This window comes from Psittacula echo (assembly GCF_963264785.1).
Source record: "Psittacula echo genome assembly, chromosome: 6".
Classification (NCBI taxonomy): Eukaryota; Metazoa; Chordata; class Aves; order Psittaciformes; family Psittacidae; genus Psittacula; species Psittacula echo.
Genome location: NC_137743.1, coordinates 77951833 through 77972624, shown reverse-complemented (window position 1 = coordinate 77972624; position 20792 = coordinate 77951833). Strand labels below are relative to the sequence as shown.

Genomic DNA, 20792 nt, shown 5'->3' with positions numbered 1-20792 from the left:
CTCTGCTCTGCTCTCGTGAGACCTCACTTGGAGCATTGTGTGCAGTTCTGGTGTCCTCAACATCAAAAGGACATGGAACTGTTGGAACAAGTCCAGAGGAGGCCACGAGGATGATCAGGGGACTGGAGCACCTCCTGTATGGAGACAGGCTGAGAAAGTTGGGGCTGTTCAGCCTGGAGAAGAGAAGGCTGCGTGGAGACCTCATAGCAGCCTTCCAGTATCTGAAGGGGGGCTTATAGGGATGCTGGGGAGGGACTCTTCATCAGGGACTGTAGTGACAGGACAAGGGGTAACGGGTTCAAACTGAAACAGGAGAAGTTTAGATTGGATCTAAGGAAGAAATTCTTTACTGTGAGGGTGGTGAGGCACTGGAATGGGTTGCCCAGGGAGGTTGTGAATGCTCCATCCCTGGTGGTGTTCAAGGCCAGGTTGGACAGAGCCTTGGGTGGCATGGTTTAGTGTGAGGTGTCCCTGCCCATGGCAGGGGGCTTGGAACTGGATGATCTTAAGGTCCTTTCCAACCCTAACTATTCTATGATTCTAGGATTCTATGACTATTTAAGAATCTAAAGCATACAAAAATTTCAAAAAATAAGCAGGGAAGATTTAAATTTCTTACAGATCAGAATGAGGTAGAAATTCAAGTCTTATTTTCAGAATTATCCTAAAAGTATTAATGAAATCTCTTAACTACTTTTGAAACTAAGTCAAGGACTGTCTCATAACCAATACATACATGGTAAGATTAACTTGCAGGTGAAATTTGGACAGTTTTATCTAGTGACAAATCAAGGTGCCATTTTTTCATGATTTTGCTCTCCATTTTGCTCACCTCTAGTTCTTTGAAAGTCACTTTAGTAGTTCACCCTGATGCCTGAATTTCCTGGGCTTTGTTTGCAAGCAACAGCTTCTAGGAGGGAAGGAGCCTTAAGCCATTGTAGACCCATACTGTCAATAATAAACTCTGCCCAATGTTGAAAACTCTGTAATAGTAGTGCTGGAGCTCTGACTTTTTGATTCTCCAGTGCTGATTACTGACAGAATTTTTCTGTTATTGTTACAGGGACAGAAGTTTTCTCCCTTTAGTCTCAGTGGTTCACCTTCATAGAAGCCAAAATTTGGTTTTGTGACCTGCCTATAACTGTAGAAACAAGTAGGAAAAGATGCTGATACAAGATTTGATTAACCATGCAGTCTTAATGTTGAAGAAAGACTAATAGTTATGTGCTGCTGCAAACACTATGGAAAAAGTAATATTACCCCCCCAAAAGATTATACTTTCATCAAGGAGCTCTGATTATGCCATGCAACCAAGTATTAGTATCAGAACCAAGCAACCTTTAATGCACACACAACAACCTTAATCTGTTTTTTGATGTATATTTAAATTTTGATCCCAACAAATACATTCATTAGGATATGTTGTCTTAAAAAATGTATACAATCCATGTACAGCAGATATTTCACATTTTCCCCTATTCGTGATCTTCAGTACATATTCCTACATTCCCTTTACTTTTCACAGGTTTTCCACCCAGCAGATGGGATGTTCATGGGCACAAGCAAATGGGAACCCAGACTAGTGGTATAAACTCCGGCCTGCAGTATTAGGGCTGGGCTGACCTCTACCACTAAAATCATTCAACAATCACTAACATCAATGCTTGGTGTTCAGAGGAAGGTCTGAGACAGTTATTTCTTCACCCCTGTAAGACCAGGAACAACTAGCTATTTTTTAAATCATGAAAAACTAACTGTGCAGTTCAACTTAATAGCTTTTTTTAAAGGTCTTTCTTACAACAAACAGAAGTGTGCTCTAGGCTCTGACAATATTATGACATTTGAAACAATGTCTACATCACATAGCAAAACTGAATACTGACCAAATATTATATCAACAGAACCATTTCTCTCAGACTAATAATGTGTCAGTCTGACCCTTTATTTAAAAGGCTACTTAATACCATGGATTTGTCGTGTCCTGCATTTTCCTTTGTAGCTCTGTTTTAAAGCTTTACATATATTTTATTTTCATCGTATAAATAATAAGCTGGGGCACAACCCAAACTTAACAGATCAGTGACGGAGCCAAGAACACAAATTTCTCCTAACTTCTGGCTTATTAGGGTCATCCCTTAAGTCTGCTCTGTCCCCCAAAGGTTCCTCCTAAACTAAGAGTTGATGTAAAAAATTAAATTTTAATTGTTGCATAAAGCAGTAAAAATAACAATTTGCCTTTTCCCTTTATTAACCAGAGGTTATTTGCCATTATGGCAGCGTAACAAAAGAAAATGTTCTTGAAAGCAAAAAATTACTTACGAATCTCAGGCTACCTGGGTCTTACCAAACTTTATCACAATACTATTAATTTTTGTATCATGGATTTAAGCAGATGTTAAGTCAATAGGCTTGATCTTTATAGCTTGAGATCGTTGCTTCCCAATGGCTTAAAACAATCGTCCACAAACTCATCACTGACTTCTTCTAGAGCAGCTGGCTTCCATCTGGGGGATTGGTCCCTGTCAATCAGCACTGTCAGGTGGAATACAAAACCACAAAAGTTACTTGTAAGCTTTCTCTAATTAAGATGACTTTAGATTGCATCCAGATAAATAAGTACAGTGAATACATACGGAAGAAAAATCAGTATGTTCTCGAGAAGACAGATTTTTTTGTAATATACATATTTCTACTTAATAAAAAGTCTTGAGTTGTGATCTGCCTGGAAACGTATCCGGGAGTTGCCTGATGATACAAGGAACAGTGGGTAACTTCAGAAGTAGCCCAAGCTTTGACAGAATAGACCTCAAATTAGTGCTTTCTGTTAGACCTACTACTCCTGCCTGACCTAGGCTTTTTCATGTGAAAGTGGAAACAGTATGCATGATTCTCCTTTTGGAAAAGGGCTTTCACATCTGATTGTAGAATATAGGAGATGACTCAAAGGAGGTGTCTAATGCCTAAAGCTAATTTAAACACATCATATAAACTAATAATGAAAAATAACTAATGAGGAAAGAGTAAAGCAGAGTATCTTTGTGGGCAAATACAAGAATATTTATATGTACATACCGACAGATACTGCAGACCTATGTAAATTTAACTATGGATATTTGTATAAGCTTAGTATGTGTACTTCACCTGTGTACTGGTACATTACTGAAGACAAAATTATCAGTGAATGAATTTCATGTATAGCAAGAAAATACAAAACGCATTCCTTGTACTGCGGAAATGTTGAAGGCATGTCAGCAAGAACAGCTGCATTAGTAAACAGTGGTAAGACAAGAGAGAATTTGTGTATAAAAACTGTCAGTATGAATGGAATTCCAGAGCATCCTTCCAAGCACCTTTCTGGCTCCAAGAAAACCCATAGAGGTGATATTCAAGAATGTGATTTTTTTATAATTTAAAATCAACAGCTATAGCAACTATGGCTTTCTAGGATGCACCCAACATCCCTCCTCAACACACATTCCCTTCAGATGTGTGGTATCAGCAACTGATTTGTAGATGGGGCTGTGTGTGTCCTGGGAGACCTCCTGACCAACACCACCCACAGCATACAAGGAAGGATGGGCAGGAAACACCGCTCAATACTCAATGTGCTGAGAACAGGTGGGTCTGTCTGGTTGGCTGATTTTTCTGATGAAGAGTAGGATGGCTCTAAAGGTATGCAGACAGAAGATACTTACAGAGCCTCCATATTTTGAATAACAGCCGGTGGTTTTGGCAAGTTGTCATATCTTTCTAAACAGATTTTGTGCTTGGTAACTAAACTAAAACCATCTAGGATGTGAAGTGTACAAAGGAGTTGGATTTTAAGTTTAGTGGAAGGAATGCCTACCTAAAGATTGTGTCATATCGGAAGACAGGCATTATGGCTGTTTGTGGTAAAAAACCCAAGTGATTTCAAAATGTCTTTTTAACCTTTCCATCTATAACCAACACTTGGAAAGTGCCTAGAAAATAACTACCATTCAAATAACAGCTGCATTAATTAATATTTCTGAATATAGCTGAAGACAAACAGGCATCACAACCCTTTATCATGCACCTCCAAAGTGAAAGGAGAATCAGAGCCCTGTATCCATTTAACTGCAAACAGAGGACTAAGGACTCCTTGGATACAAATAAAAACTGATTTTTAAAAGAAAACCCCTATATAGATCAAAGCTGTACTTCTACAGGGAGTAGAATCCATGTGGGCAATTCTTTAAAAAATATGTGCTGTAAAAGAGTGATTTTACTAGGTCACTCGCTTGGATAACTTGGTGAAAAGTTACGATCTTACAAGTTAAACACTGTGATGTGAAGCCACTGATTGGTTAGGGTCAAAACATGTAACTGTCCTGAATCAAGTATATTTATTCCACTGGAGTATGACTTATCTAATAATTTTATTCAACTTTGGTTGAAGTTTACAATCTGGCCAAAATAATCTTAATAGTCATCCACAAAAGTCAATATTGACTAGAGATGCTTTAGAAGGAAAAGAAAATAAAAGTCCATGTGCTACAGCTTCAACTCTGAAATACAGTAGGAATTGCTGATAATTCTTCATTCTATAGCATTACTGTGTAATTAAGTTAACCTTTCTGTTTGGATCTGTGGCCAGTTTGGTGGGTAAGTGAATGCTTATTATGTTCTCTCCAATGAAGTTTTTAATATTATATGAGTTAAAATATTGGTTTTCTACTAGTGTCTTGAAAATACTTCCTTTCTGTATTAACATCTATATATTCTGTGTTTCTCCAGCTGAGATCGATCACTACATGAACAGAACCAAAATTCTGAAGACTTCTAAGGCAGGATAAGCACAGTCACAACACTGATATTTCTAAGCACCTGAAATTCTGTTAGTTGCAATGTAATCTCTCTACCTATTCACTGACTGCAGGGGGTTTGTGCGTCCAGGGTTAGGCTCACAGCTGCCAGCTGCTAGCACTGCAGGAGAGGGCAGAAGCCATGCAGAAATAACATCTTTGCAGGATCAGCAATATGTAGAAGGCCTTACAATTCCATTTGAACTGTACATTCCTGCACAAATAGTTAGGCTAATTTAGCAGATTTTTGTCCCCTCAGGCTGCTGAGATTGTAGTCCACCTGGATGTGTTTGAGCACTGACACTAAAAAAGACTGCTTTGCTTATGCAGTAAGAATAGAAAAGCAACATTCTTAGAAAGTATGCAGAGCTATGCATTTCTTAATTTACGTATTATCCTATAAATCAAGGTGAAAATTGATACCTAAAGTGTTCAAAGACCGCATTTACCATTATACGGAAAAATGTTGCTGAAATACGATCTGTATAGTTTATGCTTTAGAAGGTTTGGCTTTTCTTTAGTAGCCCAAATCACAAATATCAGAGAGGAATACTGCTTGCCAGCCTATTTTCAGTCTGGCTGAAAGAAAACTGGATGAAAGAAAAACGAAATTCTGACCTCAGGTCAAAACAGGTTTAAAAAGCTTTTCAACACACTATTTCCTTAGCATGCCTATTAAAATTACAGTTTGAAGCAAATAAAAGCTGTTATTAGAACCTGACCTCTGGCTGCTGAAAAACAACCTCTGAAAACTAAAATCTGATTATTATATTTTAACTTTACTTTGTGCTAGATCCTCTGTGGACAGGGTCAAAAGCTGGCTCTTAAATGCCTGGAATGTAATGCTTTAATTAATAAAAAGCTAGTATTTTATTTCTGATTTTCTTTTTTTTCACTGGTTGATCCAGTAAAGTCTTAATAATCTTACTTCCTATTAAAAATTATGTTCAGTATGTTGGTGGGTTGGTTTTTAATTCCTGATATAGTTGAGCCTTTGCTACATCATTCTGTGTAAAAGAGAATCTTTCCCAACTGCTGTTCTTGCAGTTTCTTTCTTTATGAGCAGTTTGTGTAACTTACTGGACATACTGACAAGTGATTTGCTTTTGTCCTCTACTTCATCACCATATGGTTTAACGACCTTAGGCATTACAAGTGAGAATTTGGCTTGGTGTTCATCTGACTCTCAGACTTTGAGTTTGTCACTTCAAAAGCTTATATAGTGATTTAGAATATATCCTAGGAATAATCTTTGTAAAATATCCTTGCCCCCATTATCAAGACAATGAAAACCATGTACTTCTCAGAAGTATTTGATAAGAACAGAATTCAACAGAATTTACCACACAATGGGGTAAATTCTTCAAAGCATTCTCTGCCAGTAAGAGCTAAAGATTAAAATCAGAAACCTTTTCCATGCTCTACAGACAAATTTTGCATCTCTCACCGTAGGCTTTAATACAGTATTACTAATAGTGAACACTCAAACTGATATCTATTACTCAAGTGTATTTTAAACTACTTTATCAAGACAGATATTAAAAAATGAGGAGGTAATAATATATACTTGAGTTTGAATTCAAAGTCAGATTCCCTCAACCCCAAAGTGTTAGTCATCCAAACGTCTTGTACTGTAAGCTCCTAGGAAAAGGAAGTATTTGTGTATTGTTTCACCTCCTGCTGTACAGTACATAAATAATTACGATAGTTTCTAACAGATGTGACATTGGGTTTGACAAACTGCACAGTGAATCAGCAGTGGAATCAAGGACAAAATCTAAGTCTGTCCCCTAGATGAACTTCCTGAGCCACTGCTCTACTTGTACCATTACCTACCTTGACCGATGCTTTACAATGCTGAAATATTAAAAGTTCACATATATATATTTTGATAGTAAGACACCTCTATATAGATACACTGTGAACATGGGAGTAGCCTCTGTTCTAACAAATTTCCATGTTCTTCAAGTCTTACACCATCTTATAGCAGGTTGAACCAGCTATGTGGCAACACTAAATCTGGACACACAAATGATACCCATAGCTACTCACTACTGCTAGCATTAAATATATTTGACGTTTCTGAAGGAACTGGTGAAACCTTTTCATGGTGCTGCATTAGCAGGTGAATAAATAACATTAGGAAACTGAGATTATACAAAGGAAACATGGCTGCTATACTTTGGAAAAAATAATAAGTTTTTGGCCATGCAGGAGTCCAGTAAGTAAAAACTGGAGCAAGCTCTGAAGTTTTCTCTGGGCTGTTGCTGGATGCACTTTTCTTAACCTCCACAGAAGCAACACAACAGCGAGTTTGCATATTATTAAGTTTGAGAAATGCTTCTGGTGTGCGTGCTTACCTGCTCGAACCCCTTCATAGAAGTCAGGGCCTCTCTGAAAGATTAAAAGGAAAAAAAGCTGTAACATGACAGATTCTATTTAGCATATCTTTCCCTATCCCACCTCTGCTTGAAACGCAAGCTCTCAAGATTCAGTTAAATCTCATTTATAACTGTTCTCATATCATCCTACTTGCTCCTTACTTATTAGAGCTCTATGACGTCCTCCTTAAATGCAGCCACAACACTCAAAATCAGTCTGTTGAACTCCGATTATCAGTCAACTTCTATGCAATGCAGCCTTCTCTCTGTTACATGTCAGATTTTTCTAAAGAGTTCTGCATGATGGGGACTGAGGCATGTAGGATCAGAAATTCATCAGAGAGAGGACAGTCATCAGGGATTGTGAGGTATTCTGCACAACTGGAACACTTTGCAGTTAAATAGAACCCTGGAAACATCCAGGATTTTTTTATAAAGGTAAATGTAACATTTAAATCCGTAAGGATACTTCGCTAGCAATGAAGCAACAGGAAAGCTATGGCAAGGACACTGGCAGACATTATACCATATCAGAAATGGATATATTTTCCCTTTTTTTCAAGTATTTACATTATCACAAATAATCAAATACATAAAAATCTTACCTTAAAATGTCACGAAACTAGTAATAAAGGTGCCATGGGGAAGCTTTATGAGGAGTTTGTTCAGATAATTCATTTAGCAACTATGTTCTACTGAAAGGATCATTTCCTTGTATGTTACACAAGTACTCAGGCCTTACTACAAATAGTACTAAAATCTCCTGTTTTCTTTAATAGACTTATCACAGCACTCCTGAAAGGCAGTGATATACAACTATTCCCATCCTGCTAATGGGAACTAAGGACTAAGTAATTTAAATAGGAAATCTCTTTGAGAACACCAAGGGTTTAAGATTACAGTCCAAATGCAAAACTTCCTGTATTACAGCATTACCATAGTTTTCTTTACAAAAGCCCTCTACCATTCCCATTAATGTAGTCTCCTTCAAGCTTCATATAAAGAGATGTAACTGGAAAAAAGGAACAGCCTAACAAATATGCAAAAGACATTGAGAATTAAAACCTATAAATTGTGAGTCCTTGATGTAATCTGTATTTAACTTAGTCTCTGATAAATGTGCTACCCCTCCATTGCTGAAAAGAGACAAGGGGCTCAGCTGCTTGCTTACCATGCACGCTTGGCTCAGTCTGTATTCCATCGTGAATACATCCTGTAAGCTCATGGAAGCACCTTCTCTGAGCTGCCTGAGAGTCAGCTTTAAGGATGTAGGTGACATCTTGTTAATAGTCTGGGGAAGACAACAACAATTACTCTTATTCTCTTCAATTCAGACACATTTGCAAGTCTTTGTTGCATTTTAAACTATGTGAAGTAAATTATGGCACTGAGCTCACTTATTTTATACTTATTCCTCCTGCTCCCTCCCACCATGCTGTCAAACTAAAACAGCTTACTTGCATAAACTTTTATTGGCAAGATCCCTGGGATGTTTGTCACCACTTGTGGAAAGCCTAGAACTCCTAAGATCACATCATTTATGATCAAATTACTACTAGTAGCCTGGGAATCTTATGCAGCTTGAAAGCCATTTCCAAACAGATTTTTTTTGAGAAGTGAAGGTGTGTGACAAGCAATGTTACTCCGTTTTCTAATATCATATACATATAGTCTTAAGTGCTCTTACAAGTTACTGAAGTTGTAGCTGATATTGCACAGAATTTAAGTTTTATTTGGTACAACAGGGTAGTAAGGTAATAGTAGCAAGATTAGCAACAAACTTAAAGTGGTTGCTTTAGGATCATCTGCAGAGACTAGACAACGTATGAAGAAAACTGTCAAAGAAAAATATTAAAAGAAATTAAACATAAATGCATATTTATCTAAGCTTTTTGTCTGGGATCAACAGATGCTGCAGTAATTTAGTCCTACATTGCTCTTCTGATAGGAAGCCTGGAGGTCTTGCTTTCCTTCTTCCGACAGTTACAGGCTATAAATATTATGCCACAGACAGGATCTGTTTAAGGCACACAAACAAATGCTGTAACTCTGGCTTTCATGACTATCCTTCAGTTAACAGCATGCCAATAAACAGTAGGGGGAGGTGGGGAGAAAGACAAAAACCTGGTTAAGAAAACAGAAATGAGCTTTAAAGCTTTCAGGCTCGTGGGGGAAAATAGCTATATCTTACTGTTGTCCATCTTTGTTTTCTTACTTCAAACAAGACTCTTTCCCTGTAAATCCAACTACAAGCTCTCTATTATTCACAGTACAATAGACATATCCTACAAATTAGGGCATTTTTACCCCCACTGAAAAGTGGCAGATGGTAAAATTTGCCTCTTTCCTTAATTTTCATTGCAGACATTAGAGTCCTTACCCAGAGACTGAAATGGCAGGTTTCCAGACATCAACATTAACATTTTTTCTGGCTCCCAATTACTCTTCATCCCTTTCCAGACACCAGCTGATACAGCAATGACCCATTTTGCCTGGTTAAGCTGGAAAACACGCAATTGCTATACAAGCAGGAGGCTGTGCAATTGTGTACCTTAAAAGCACTGGTTCTGTTGTTCTGTTACTTGTGTGTTGACCACTGTGCTTAAGAGTGAATCTGGTTTAGAAAGAAGGAATGCTGGCTCAAACTGTAAACATTTCCCGAGTTCTGGAAAAGCTCTCTAACAATGAGCTGCCTTTCAGCAGACAAAGAAATCAGCTACACCTCTAATTACATCACCCTGCAGGTCTCATATGGATAACAACTCTTAACCAGACCCCTTATGTCCTGTAATACACTTTCTGGCTTTACCTTTGAACTGGACCTTTTCTGCTTTGAATTTCACATTCTATCATCTAGATTAGAAAGTTTTTACTCGGACCAGGTGAAATGGTATGCACAGTGCAACCAGATTGTTCCATAGGTGAAATTATAATGGTGAGTTCTTTCTGGTTAGAAAGCATTAAAATGGAGAAGATATGAAATGCACACCTAGTGCATCCAGCAGCTGCCTTATCTTGGCGTATCACTGAGGTTGAAGGTGGAGGAGGCATTGCCATAAATCAAGCTGAAGGAAGAAGAACAAGGGAAGAAAATGGGTAGGTGTAATTGCAGAAAAATGAGTCACCAGTGTATCTATAAATAAATTCTCCGTGAATTGGTGCTAGGGAACAAGCCTGAAAGGAGATAGGATAGGCTAAAGTAGGGAGTACTAAAATGCAATAAGTCTTTGTAGAAGTATTTGACATCTATTCCAGTATTTTGAGACCATACTGATTTCAACATAATGATCCTGAAAGCTCCAAGCTGAATTTGCAATACACCTGAATTCCAGTAAGATACTATCAGAAGGTAAGTGGCACTGACTCAATGGAGTCCCTTACAAGAATTAACAGCTGGAATAGTGGCTGCATCCTTTGTCTCCAAGGCCCATTAAAGCTTCTGATTTGAGCTGCTGAGGGCTCTTGAGGAAAGCTTTCTTTAACTTAAAGAACAATCAGCACAACAAAGCCCTGCCAGAGGTTCAGTGTATCACTTTCCTTGCAATAGATGAAGACACCCATCACTTTCTGAGATAACAAACCATTTGTCTGAACAATGACCAATGGCTCTGGATGAGTTTTGACATAATATGAGAGTCTACCCAAAGTACCACAGGAAAGCTGCTTAAAGACAGATATATCACACTTACTGTCTGTTAAGAGTTTCAGAATCCTTCTTTACTTGAGTTCAATGCTACAAAGATACCATCCTGCTTCATACCTGTAATCTCTGTCACCCACTGCTTCATCCCCACTTAAAATTTCAGGAGCTAGTGTCTGCATCCCAACCTAACTGGCAGATCTGGACAAGGTACCTTGCAATTTTCAGTACTGCACACTATGCTGGAATTCATTCAGTAACAATTAGGCTATAAACTCATGAAATATCAGTGCTCAGAAAGTGTACTGACCTGCCAAAAAAGTTCTCAGAAAGCATAATGTAAAAACAAGTTAAACAACTGACACTTTTCAGGTTTTGACCCCACATGCTTACTTCATCCAATTAGAAGTGATACTTCTGTCACTCAGATCAAAGCTTTTTGGCTCATATAAAGCCTAAAACCAAAATAATGCTAGAAAGTAAACAATTTTTAAAACATGTCAGTATTCCAGCTTTCTACCTATTTGTAACTGGGTTTGAAATGTGATTTAAGTCATGAAGCCACTCTCAAGTAGAATTTTAACATCTTTACAATCTTCTATTAATGCAAACCACGTATCAGATATATGAAGGCCTGCCAAGCAGACATGTTCTGAAAGTAAAAAGCAGAGTATTGTAGATCAAACAGAACAGGATACCAGAGACAGAACAGCCCACAGCATCCTTGGATTATATTAGAACTAGCAGTTCCATTTTGTTAACTCTAAAAGGTATCTGTACATCCAAGGTGTGGCTGTACCAAGGTGTACCTTCAAATTAGGGTATCAGACTTTCAATTAGGGCTTATTCCATAAGCTTACTAATATATATCATAAGAAGTATACATGGAAATAAAGAAAATAAGCATACACATTGCTGTTATTGAATCTTTTGCAGCCTATGTATTTATTACGTGAATGTGCTGTTGCTCCTGTACCCAGACACTAACGTGAAATCTTGGTTTCCTAAAGTGACATAAAGGAAACTACTATCTGTGGAAATATTCTTGGTACTGTGTTACTCCTAATGAGGAAAACTACTTGCTTCACACAAGTCAGCAAACTGCTACCATAGATAATGTCTGATAATCTCAGACTGTCATGGTTTTGCTGTGTTCCCTGCTCTAACCAGTTCTTTGAACTGTGCTCCTCTGAGCAATGTGACAGTGCTCTGTTTGCAGGTGTAAAATGCTCAAGTGCCAGAGTGCAAGCTACTATTCTTCCTCCAGCTACAATTAAGTTTAATTACAGTTCTGCCTCCCTAGTAAAACACAATCTCCAGTTTAACTGGCAAACACTTCCTGGAGAAAGCCAGATTTATACTTTAATCCCTTTTTAACTTTTTTTCACCCACAAATGCCTTTTCCTTCTCTGGCTTTGTGGATCTTTCACAGAAGAAATTAAGTTATCTGATCCTACAAGCTTACTTAATCCTACTGCTTAGCACAGAATGTTTGCTGTTAGAAACTTGTCTGAAACTTAACGTACTTGTTCACACAAATAAGCCTTGAACCTGATAGAAAATGTGGGGTTTAGGGTCTCCCTCCCCAAATTTATGTATAGACAGAACCAATTCTTATTAACAGTCTCATCTCTTGAACAGAACAGGCAACAGACAATTGTTCAGGAACTCCAAGGACAGTCATTCATTTTTGAATCATATGAAAGAAAAAAGCTGCCATAAAGTACTATTAAAGACATGAAATAAACCAAGAAGCAACAAAAGAGGTTTTTTGTTTGTTTGTTTAAAGTAAAAAAAAATGCATAATCATACCCTTGAAGTAGGTGACATAGTTTTAAGTTCTAGATTAAAAATATGAAACAAATATACACTTCTAAACAACCAGGAACAAAGCCATCTTTTTAACAAGGGAGATCTGAGTTACAGGGCTGCAGATAAGGGAATGAGTCAAGCCAGTCAGAGCAAATGTGGCAGAACAAACTAGCTAGTTAACACATTTCAGTAACAAAGTGTTTTCAGACTCCTTGCATGTTTTGTAATAGAAATTGTATTTTGAACAAAACACCTTTTAAAGGCTATATTCCTCTAGGTCTGATTATATTTTGAAGTGCCACAAAATTCTATGAAATTAACTTAGGAAAAGTTATCTTCAACTAATCTTGGGACAGGATGCTTAATGTCAATCACATTACACTATAAAATTATATTACACTGCTCAAATGAAAGTCCAAAGATGATGGGTGTTGTTTTATTACAAGAGTAGGATTTCTTCTGTGAGCTGGAACTAAAATTAAGACAAAGCCTTTGCTAGAGAAATGCTTGTGTTCTATCCAATTGTAAGTAATATTTGAGTAGTTCCAAGCAAAACTTTTGCAAGGCAGTTGAATACGGATACCTCAAAGGAAAAAGAGAAAATATGAACATTACTTATAAATGAATAAAAGCTGCTTCTTGATTTTTGAGGCTGAAGTGTGTATTAAGTGTGTAGTATTACTGCAGACTAAGTAGTGACTAGAACACTCAGAAATGCATTAAAAAGATCAAAAAAACCTTTGTGATAAATTGCTTGCTGTTTACTAAAATGAGACATCTGGAATGGAAGAAAAAGAACAACACTGTTCCGGCACTGATTTATTCCAAACCTTGGCAATAAAATGAGAAGCTATAAAAGGAACCTTAGTCACCAATAGCTCCCTGATCGTGGGAAGGGGAAAAGGAAAGGGAGTGAGTTTGGGTTTTTTACTAGATGACAATTTTATGCAACATATGATGGTATTCACATTCTACAGAGGAATATTCTTGTCTGAGTAGAACTACTGACAGGCCCACAGGACTACATGTGAGAACCTGAGAATCTCAGTCCAATGGCCTATAGATGTTATGTACTATTAGTTATGTTAGTAAGGTGACTAAAGTCAGCCCTGTGGAAAAAACCAGTACAGAACCACACTTAAAACCTCTAACAAAAATAGCATAGATGTTACCTCTAGCTGCTTAATGGCAAAAGGAGAACCATCCTGCTTTAAATTTTTAACAATTTCTTCCATGCTATTTCCTGAAAAAAGACTGAAAGAAAAAGTTAATGAATGAACTGCTTCGACCTTCCTTTTCCCAGTGAAGTACTAGTAACACAAAACTTAGGAACAGAGACTAACAAGCTTACTTGGCTTTTCTTAGCAATGGGTTCCCTGCTGTTCAGTTTTACTTAACTCTTCCTTTACAAACCTGTAGCATTTCAATAAGCCCTACTTACAAACTTCAGTTACTGCCATCAGTCTTATCTGTATTTCTGTAACACATCATGTTTGGTGTCAACATATTTTGTCTCTATGCTGCCATACTTCAAGAGTTTTAGCTGCTTCTTATGCCACATTTCTCCTTCCCTTTCTGAGAACACAGAAGTTCCAAATAGTCATAGAAATGACCTTATACCAATGGGTATGAATGTACTACATATAATTCCCTGTCCAACCAAACAATTATTCTCCTAAATGCCCATCCAATTTCTATAGAAAAATGTTCCTTTTAAAGTGCATCAGGGCAGTTGCTTAATATAATGGTGTATGAATCAGGCAAATATGCTTGAGTATTTAGTATACTGCTGAGTGAAATATTTTATGAGATTCAGATAAAGATCTCTAAAGACAAAAAATTTTAAATTACTAACTTGAATGCCATTTTTATCACCTTATCTGTGGAACACTGATGCTGTTAGTGAATTTAACTTCATGCTCTCTATTCAAAAGGTGAAAAAGAACAAAGATTGCTGAATACCTGTTAATCTTCTCCATATGTTCATCAAGTACAAAATCCTTTTCTTGATCAGCTTTGCTCTATTGAAAAAGCAAATACATATTTTACTTGGTTATTTGAGACCAAAAAGCTTATCAGTACTGAAAAATTTCAATCACTTGTGTTACGAATATATCATAATAAATGAACATTTAATATTCATAACACTGACATTTTTAATGAATTACAATTTCACAGTGTGTATAAATGAACTTATTGCTTATCTTGTAAATGTTAAAGATGTCATCACAATGCAGTGCTTGGTCTGAGCTGCTATATATGCCTATTTGGGTGGTTATCTCGAACACAAGTTTATTCTATTAATATGTTTCTATCAAATACACTAAGAAAGCTAGTGTAGAAACACCTACTAAAAAACTGAGGGTTTTTAAATATTATTATTAAAAATATACAAGCATGCATGTATGTATTTTAAAAAAACAACCAAATAAAACCACCACAAGCAAAACAACACAACCTGCATTTCTCTTCCTTGTCTTTTCGCTGTAGTTCTACAAAATTTTAGTTAGGCAAATAGAGTGTAATAGATCTGTTGGCCTTATGTGGGAAGGTTGTCAAATGTTTCATATCTTTTGGCATTAAGGGATTTAGGACATAAGCAGATTTTTTCACTAACAGCATCTGAAACTGAGAAAGGTTCCCTGTCACTTCAGCTCTGATAACTAAAAATACACTGCTTCCTTTTCCATTCAGTGTCATTTTGTAAAGTAGTATACGGTAACATATAATCACTCTTATTTCACAGCTTTCTATTTTGTCAAAATAAGCTAATACCCATAGTAGTACTGATTATCCCATTTATTTTTCTAATTAATCTTAGCATAGTAACTTAGTAATGCCAAAACAGAAATAACAAGAGTAGACATCGCTCACTTCAGAGCTAAACAACTAGTGAGTAATACTCAGTTTGACTGAATACATGGAATCCTGATTTGATTCCAGAAGTTTTGTTTCCTTTGAAATAAAATTCAAAAATCACACATCTCAACTAAATTAACTAAATAGCCACTGAATAAACTTATTGTAAAGCGAAACCCTTTTCATGCCCATCATTACATGGGCCTTATAAAAACACTAATTATGTATTATCAGTACAGCTACATTCACTTGCAAAATCAAACAGAGAACTATGGGTTTGTTCACTGGGAAAACAGGATCTTTCTCCCATTGGAAATATTGCTTTAAGACTTCAGATGCTTTCCCTACAATATGTCTGCACTCTTGTAATACTTGTCCTATTGATAACTCCTGCACTTATTCAGTCTTTCCATTATCTCAAGTTTACAAACATATAAAATATTTGAGAAACTAAAGGAACAACTTGAGTCTTTAAATTCAGGCTTCAAATCTGGACTGCAGATGGTCTGCATCAAAATAATGCTAAAATTTGTCAACTGCATCAAGCTAGAAAATCATTTTTTCAGGTTTATAAAAAGAAAGTTTCTGGGATGAAAATATAACACCACTTCCAAACGAGCACTGTAGTATTTAATAACTGGCATTATAACTTCTGCAGCCTTTGGATTAGGCCAGTAGTTCCACTCCTGTCATTTGTGTTTGCAGAATCCCTGAATTTTAGGCCAACTCCCTAGACTGCACTTGCTATTGTGAACAACTCCCAGTCTGCTAGTGTCTATCTATTGTGCCTTCTGCACAGGATGCTAGAAATGTAAGGATAAAGGAGGGGGGGTGGAAATGAAGCAGCAATACATTTTCTGCATCATCACGCTCCTGGCTGGAAACTTCCTTACACTCATAGAAAGAGAGTGAAATGATCACAGTAGGAATTTGAGAGGTATCCAAAATGAATAAAAAGTGAAGAAGGACTTCCAAATTTCAATTTTGACCACTGTTGGCGTTAGGGCTACAAATTGGTATTTTATAGTGCAAAGAGTTTGTAAACTCATTTTTTAACCATAAAACAAATGATCTCAGATAAAAAAGAATTCCTGTTTACATATATTTAACAATTCTACTTGATTTTTGGTAACTGATCAGATTTACCTTCATGTGGTAAGAGTTCAGTAAGTCTGCAATATTTTCTGTTGAAGGAGATTTCAGAGCTATCAGGTCTTTCTCTAAGGCAGGTAGCTATTAAAAAGAAGATTTAATTAAAAATAAGTAAACTAAAATGCACTACTTAGAGTATTAGTGCTTTGGTAATAGTATTATATAGTATATATGGACATAAACACACCTTCAACCCCCCCCAAATTCAACAGACATCTCAAAGAAGTACCGACTAAACAATACAAGCAGCCAGATTTCACTTTTCAGTGTTGAACCATACTGATTTAATGATATCTGCTGTGATCAACAAAGAACTCTGCTTCCAAAGCAGAGTCCCAATGCAGTGCTGCAGCTGTAGCAGGTAAAGCCAGCCTACAACAGTCTGAGAGGGAAGGGCAGGAACTTGGCAACCATGCTGTACTCAAAATAGTATCTAGCCAGCTGCACAATGACAGCTATGAGAGTTTACACAGAGAAGGAAAGCAAGTCATTGTTTCTCCTTCACTTATGTCCTTGCAAATTACATTATGACTCCAACTATCAAATATACTGATTTCTGTAATTTGTTACAACCACTGTAAGAACAAATAGGATATCTGTTAAGGAGACTAATTATGACGACATAATAGGTGTTACCTAGATTAAAAACTTTGTGGTTGTATAAATAATCTCTACTTTCAGGCACTGTTGTCTAAATTGTACAATTTCCAAGCACACTCAGTTATGCTCAGTAAATCATGCCAGTAAATCATGCCCTTCAACAGAAGAATCATGAAGACAGCAACATTTGCTCCCTCTTCCAAGCAAAGCTGTCACTAGCTGGCAAGTGTTATAATGACAGATTGAGAGTATCTTATGATCCCCGTTCACAGTTCATGCCCAGCTAATATAATTGCACTTCTGCATATGCTCAAGTAGGTAAAAGTATATTGGTGTGCTACACAATTCAGACTTGTCATTACGGCTGTAGGCTGCACCCTTGCTAGCACTGGTTAGCAACTTACCTTCTCAGATTCAACAAAATGTGTAGCAATGCCAGCTTTCAGTACATCTCTTCCTTTCAGCCGGAATCCTGTTAGTGCAAGGTAGTAGCCAATCTTTCCTGATAGTCTTGGCAAGAAATATCCTCCACCTACATCAGGAAAAAGGCCTGTAATAAACAAAACAAAAATGTGAAGGGAGAAGATCTCGTTCAATCATGCATGTAACTTAGTAGATATTTCTTCTTGTCTCATTTTCATCTCTCTGACTTAGGCACAGCTTTCTCACCCGTTTCCCCTGGACTTGGTCTGACATTTCTCTGCCATCAAAACCCTTTCTGCAAGCAAACTCTTGAACACTTTCGAAACTGTATCCTCTCCACTGGCACATAATTTACAAACGTATACCAAACAATACTGTTAATTCTATTTGCCAACAATTTTTGAGCCATTTTCAAATGCTTGAACAACCGAGGTTGCTCTCAGCAAAAACCAGAAGAATTATGAACTAATTTGTGCAAACTCAAACATGATGCAGCTTTCTCTCTGAAATCTTTTATTACAAGACAAGTGTCAAACAATGATAAAGTGCCGCTTGCACAGCTGAATTTGAACAATTTTGGGGGCTGAGAATTCATTAAGAGATCAACAATATTGCCATGGTGCCTTCAGGGTGGAGGCATGAGAACATGGCTCTTTGTCAGGACTATGACTAACTCACAATTTTAAAAAATTATAAAACTTAGTGACTGAAATTCGTACTTTTTAAATCTACGTAATAGGGTAACCTTAGCCATTTAAAGCTGTGAATAAAATTTAAAAGACTTTTAAAAGTTGTAATTGAAAAATATAACTTTTATCAAAGTTTAAATATTTCAAATCATCACTCTGTCAATATCTACCTTATACTATTATCTACAATAATAGCCTATAAAATGAAGTCAACCACTTCCTGTAAATTTTAACAAACTTAGGGAAACTTAAGCTTAGCTGTATCAATATCAGAAATTGAAATGGAAAGAAGCAGTGTCCAGTTACTACTTGGAAATAATCACCAATAGTGCATTCATGAAACTGAAAGTCTTTTGAAGAAATTAAGTGTGGTGATGTGGTTTTCACTGTGGGAGAATAAACGAGACATAAATGAAAAAGAATACAAGTGATCAATAAGAAACTCGGAAAACACTTGCCAAAGCAGAGATATTAACTGAGAAGATTAAGATGTACATAAGAACTTTAAATGGGGTTCTGAGGCAAATTTTCACTCACAAGTTAACTGCTTTCTGTCACAAAAGAAAAAAGTCAATGTATGTACTACAGAAAGACCCTATGACAAGTATTTTCAGATGTGGGAAATTAGTGGTCCCTGAATACTCCTCCCCCTTGGATGGAAACAAGCAGAGGTTTCTTTCAGACAGCTTCTCTTTAAAGTTTATCACTGCCTTAGATCCTCACCCATCTCTCAGCTCCTCCTCTGGTTCCTTCTTTGTCCTCCCTTAGTTCTGCTGCCTCTAATACACCACAAAGCTGTTTTTAGGAGCCGCTTCCTATTAGTTGTAGTATTCTGTTCCTGTTCCCGCTGATAAGTGTGCTGCCATTAACTGGTTTATTCCTCATACCACAGGCTACTGAGACATACAGCTGTTCTAAAATGCTGAATGTCTTGTCCTTTAAAAGCCCTAAAATCCTAATTCATCACCTATATTCTCCATCTGTACTAACTTTCCGAATAGTCTACCCCACATTTTACTGCCTCAGTTTGAGGCACCATATCCAGAATACTGATGCCAAGACTGTAATTTGGTTTTATGTTTCTATTCATCTGTCTCCCCTTGGATATCCTACTACTGAAAAAAAATGATCCTCATTTCAAAACCAAACTTTTAAATGCCCTCCAAAATAAAAAGGCAATTACATTATTCTCCCCATTCATCAGGACTGCAACAGCCTTTTCCTCTTTACTGCAACTAAAATACTGATGCTGAAGTACTATTCTCCCCATGCTCCAGTAAGTTTCCAGAGGAAAAGCCACCTTCCTACTGGGATCTATAGGGCCCTCCTACATGGCTATACACAGGGAAATTAGTTTTAAATAAGCTCTACAGCAACTTAAGCTGATTACATTAAGTTGCTTTAGAGGCAAATAAAACTAAACTGAATGAAAGTTTCTTTTAATTATTAAGGAATTTACAAGCAGAATTAGTGAAGGTGTAATTAATACACTTTACATTTACTTAGCTGTATACACATAGTTCCCTACAGAAGTTCCCTACGTATACATACGTATACACATAGTTCCCTACAGAAGCTACTGTATCCTTTTCAAGGTCCCTGTACACCTTTCTTCTTAAAATTTTACTTCTCTTGTGCCTGTTCTACATATTCCTCTCAATTCTCTCAATGCTTCCCATACATTTCTGCTTGCTACTGGGTTTTTCATAACATATTCCATATACTTGATTTTTTTTTTCCCTTTTGATAACATTTACCAATCATTTCTCAAATCCCTACTTAAATAAGAGAAGAACTGAATGTGTGCTGGGCTGACGAGGCTAAAAGCCTATGCCTGTAATGCTGACTTGCAGTCTGTACTCTGAAACAGATATAACTGTAATACCAAATGTGAAACTCTGCAGTTGCCAAGTAGAAGATAAAGGTAGAGCTCCTACATTCCTACTTTATCTTCCAGAGATGGTTAGAGATTTATTAGTAAATAACTCATAGAAAGCTAAAATCTTAAGAAGGATCTACAAGAAAGTGTCCACTATTATTATAACATCACTTTAAAGCCTATCTCCTACAATGTATACTTTCATCTTCTATTCTCTTCACCAGTGTTTTTTCCACACCCTCCTACATCTAGGCTGCTTTCCAGTGCTTTATCTTATCTATGTCAAAATCCTCCAACCTAGAGTTGCCTTTTGTTTCTATTTGCAAAGTGGCACATCTATCTATATCCTTTTATTTATGGTGGCGTATAAATGCAGAGCAATTGTGTGAAAATGTAGCAGCTGAATGAATGCTTTGTTTTCATTTCACAGAAAAGGTGTAATGCCTACTGAAACAAGTGAGCATATGAAAAAAATCAATTAATACAATATCTAGGCAGCTAGACACTTGAAACATACACCACAGAGATCAA

At 36.9% G+C, this 20792-nt stretch overlaps 1 protein-coding gene across 3 annotated transcripts in view; it reads right to left on the bottom strand.

Moving 5' to 3' along the window:
• Positions 1-1311: 1311 nt before the first annotated feature.
• Positions 1312-20792, bottom strand: part of HIBCH (3-hydroxyisobutyryl-CoA hydrolase) — a 41592-nt gene continuing 22111 nt past the window's right edge. Inside the window, exons 8-14 of one of the 3 annotated variants that reach the window (XM_080621103.1) lie at positions 17675-17820; positions 16665-16751; positions 14622-14680; positions 13832-13913; positions 8379-8498; positions 7187-7220; positions 1312-2532 (exon numbers count right to left, since the gene is read on the bottom strand). In XM_080621103.1, coding sequence (XP_080477229.1) covers positions 2417-2532; positions 7187-7220; positions 8379-8498; positions 13832-13913; positions 14622-14680; positions 16665-16751; positions 17675-17820 — 644 coding nt within the window. In that variant the 3' untranslated portion in view covers positions 1312-2416. Of the gene's footprint in view, positions 2533-7186; positions 7221-8378; positions 8499-10196; positions 10273-13831; positions 13914-14621; positions 14681-16664; positions 16752-17674; positions 17821-20792 lie in introns of those variants that run through there. The other 2 variants (XM_080621104.1, XM_080621105.1) reach the window with 2 other exon arrangements.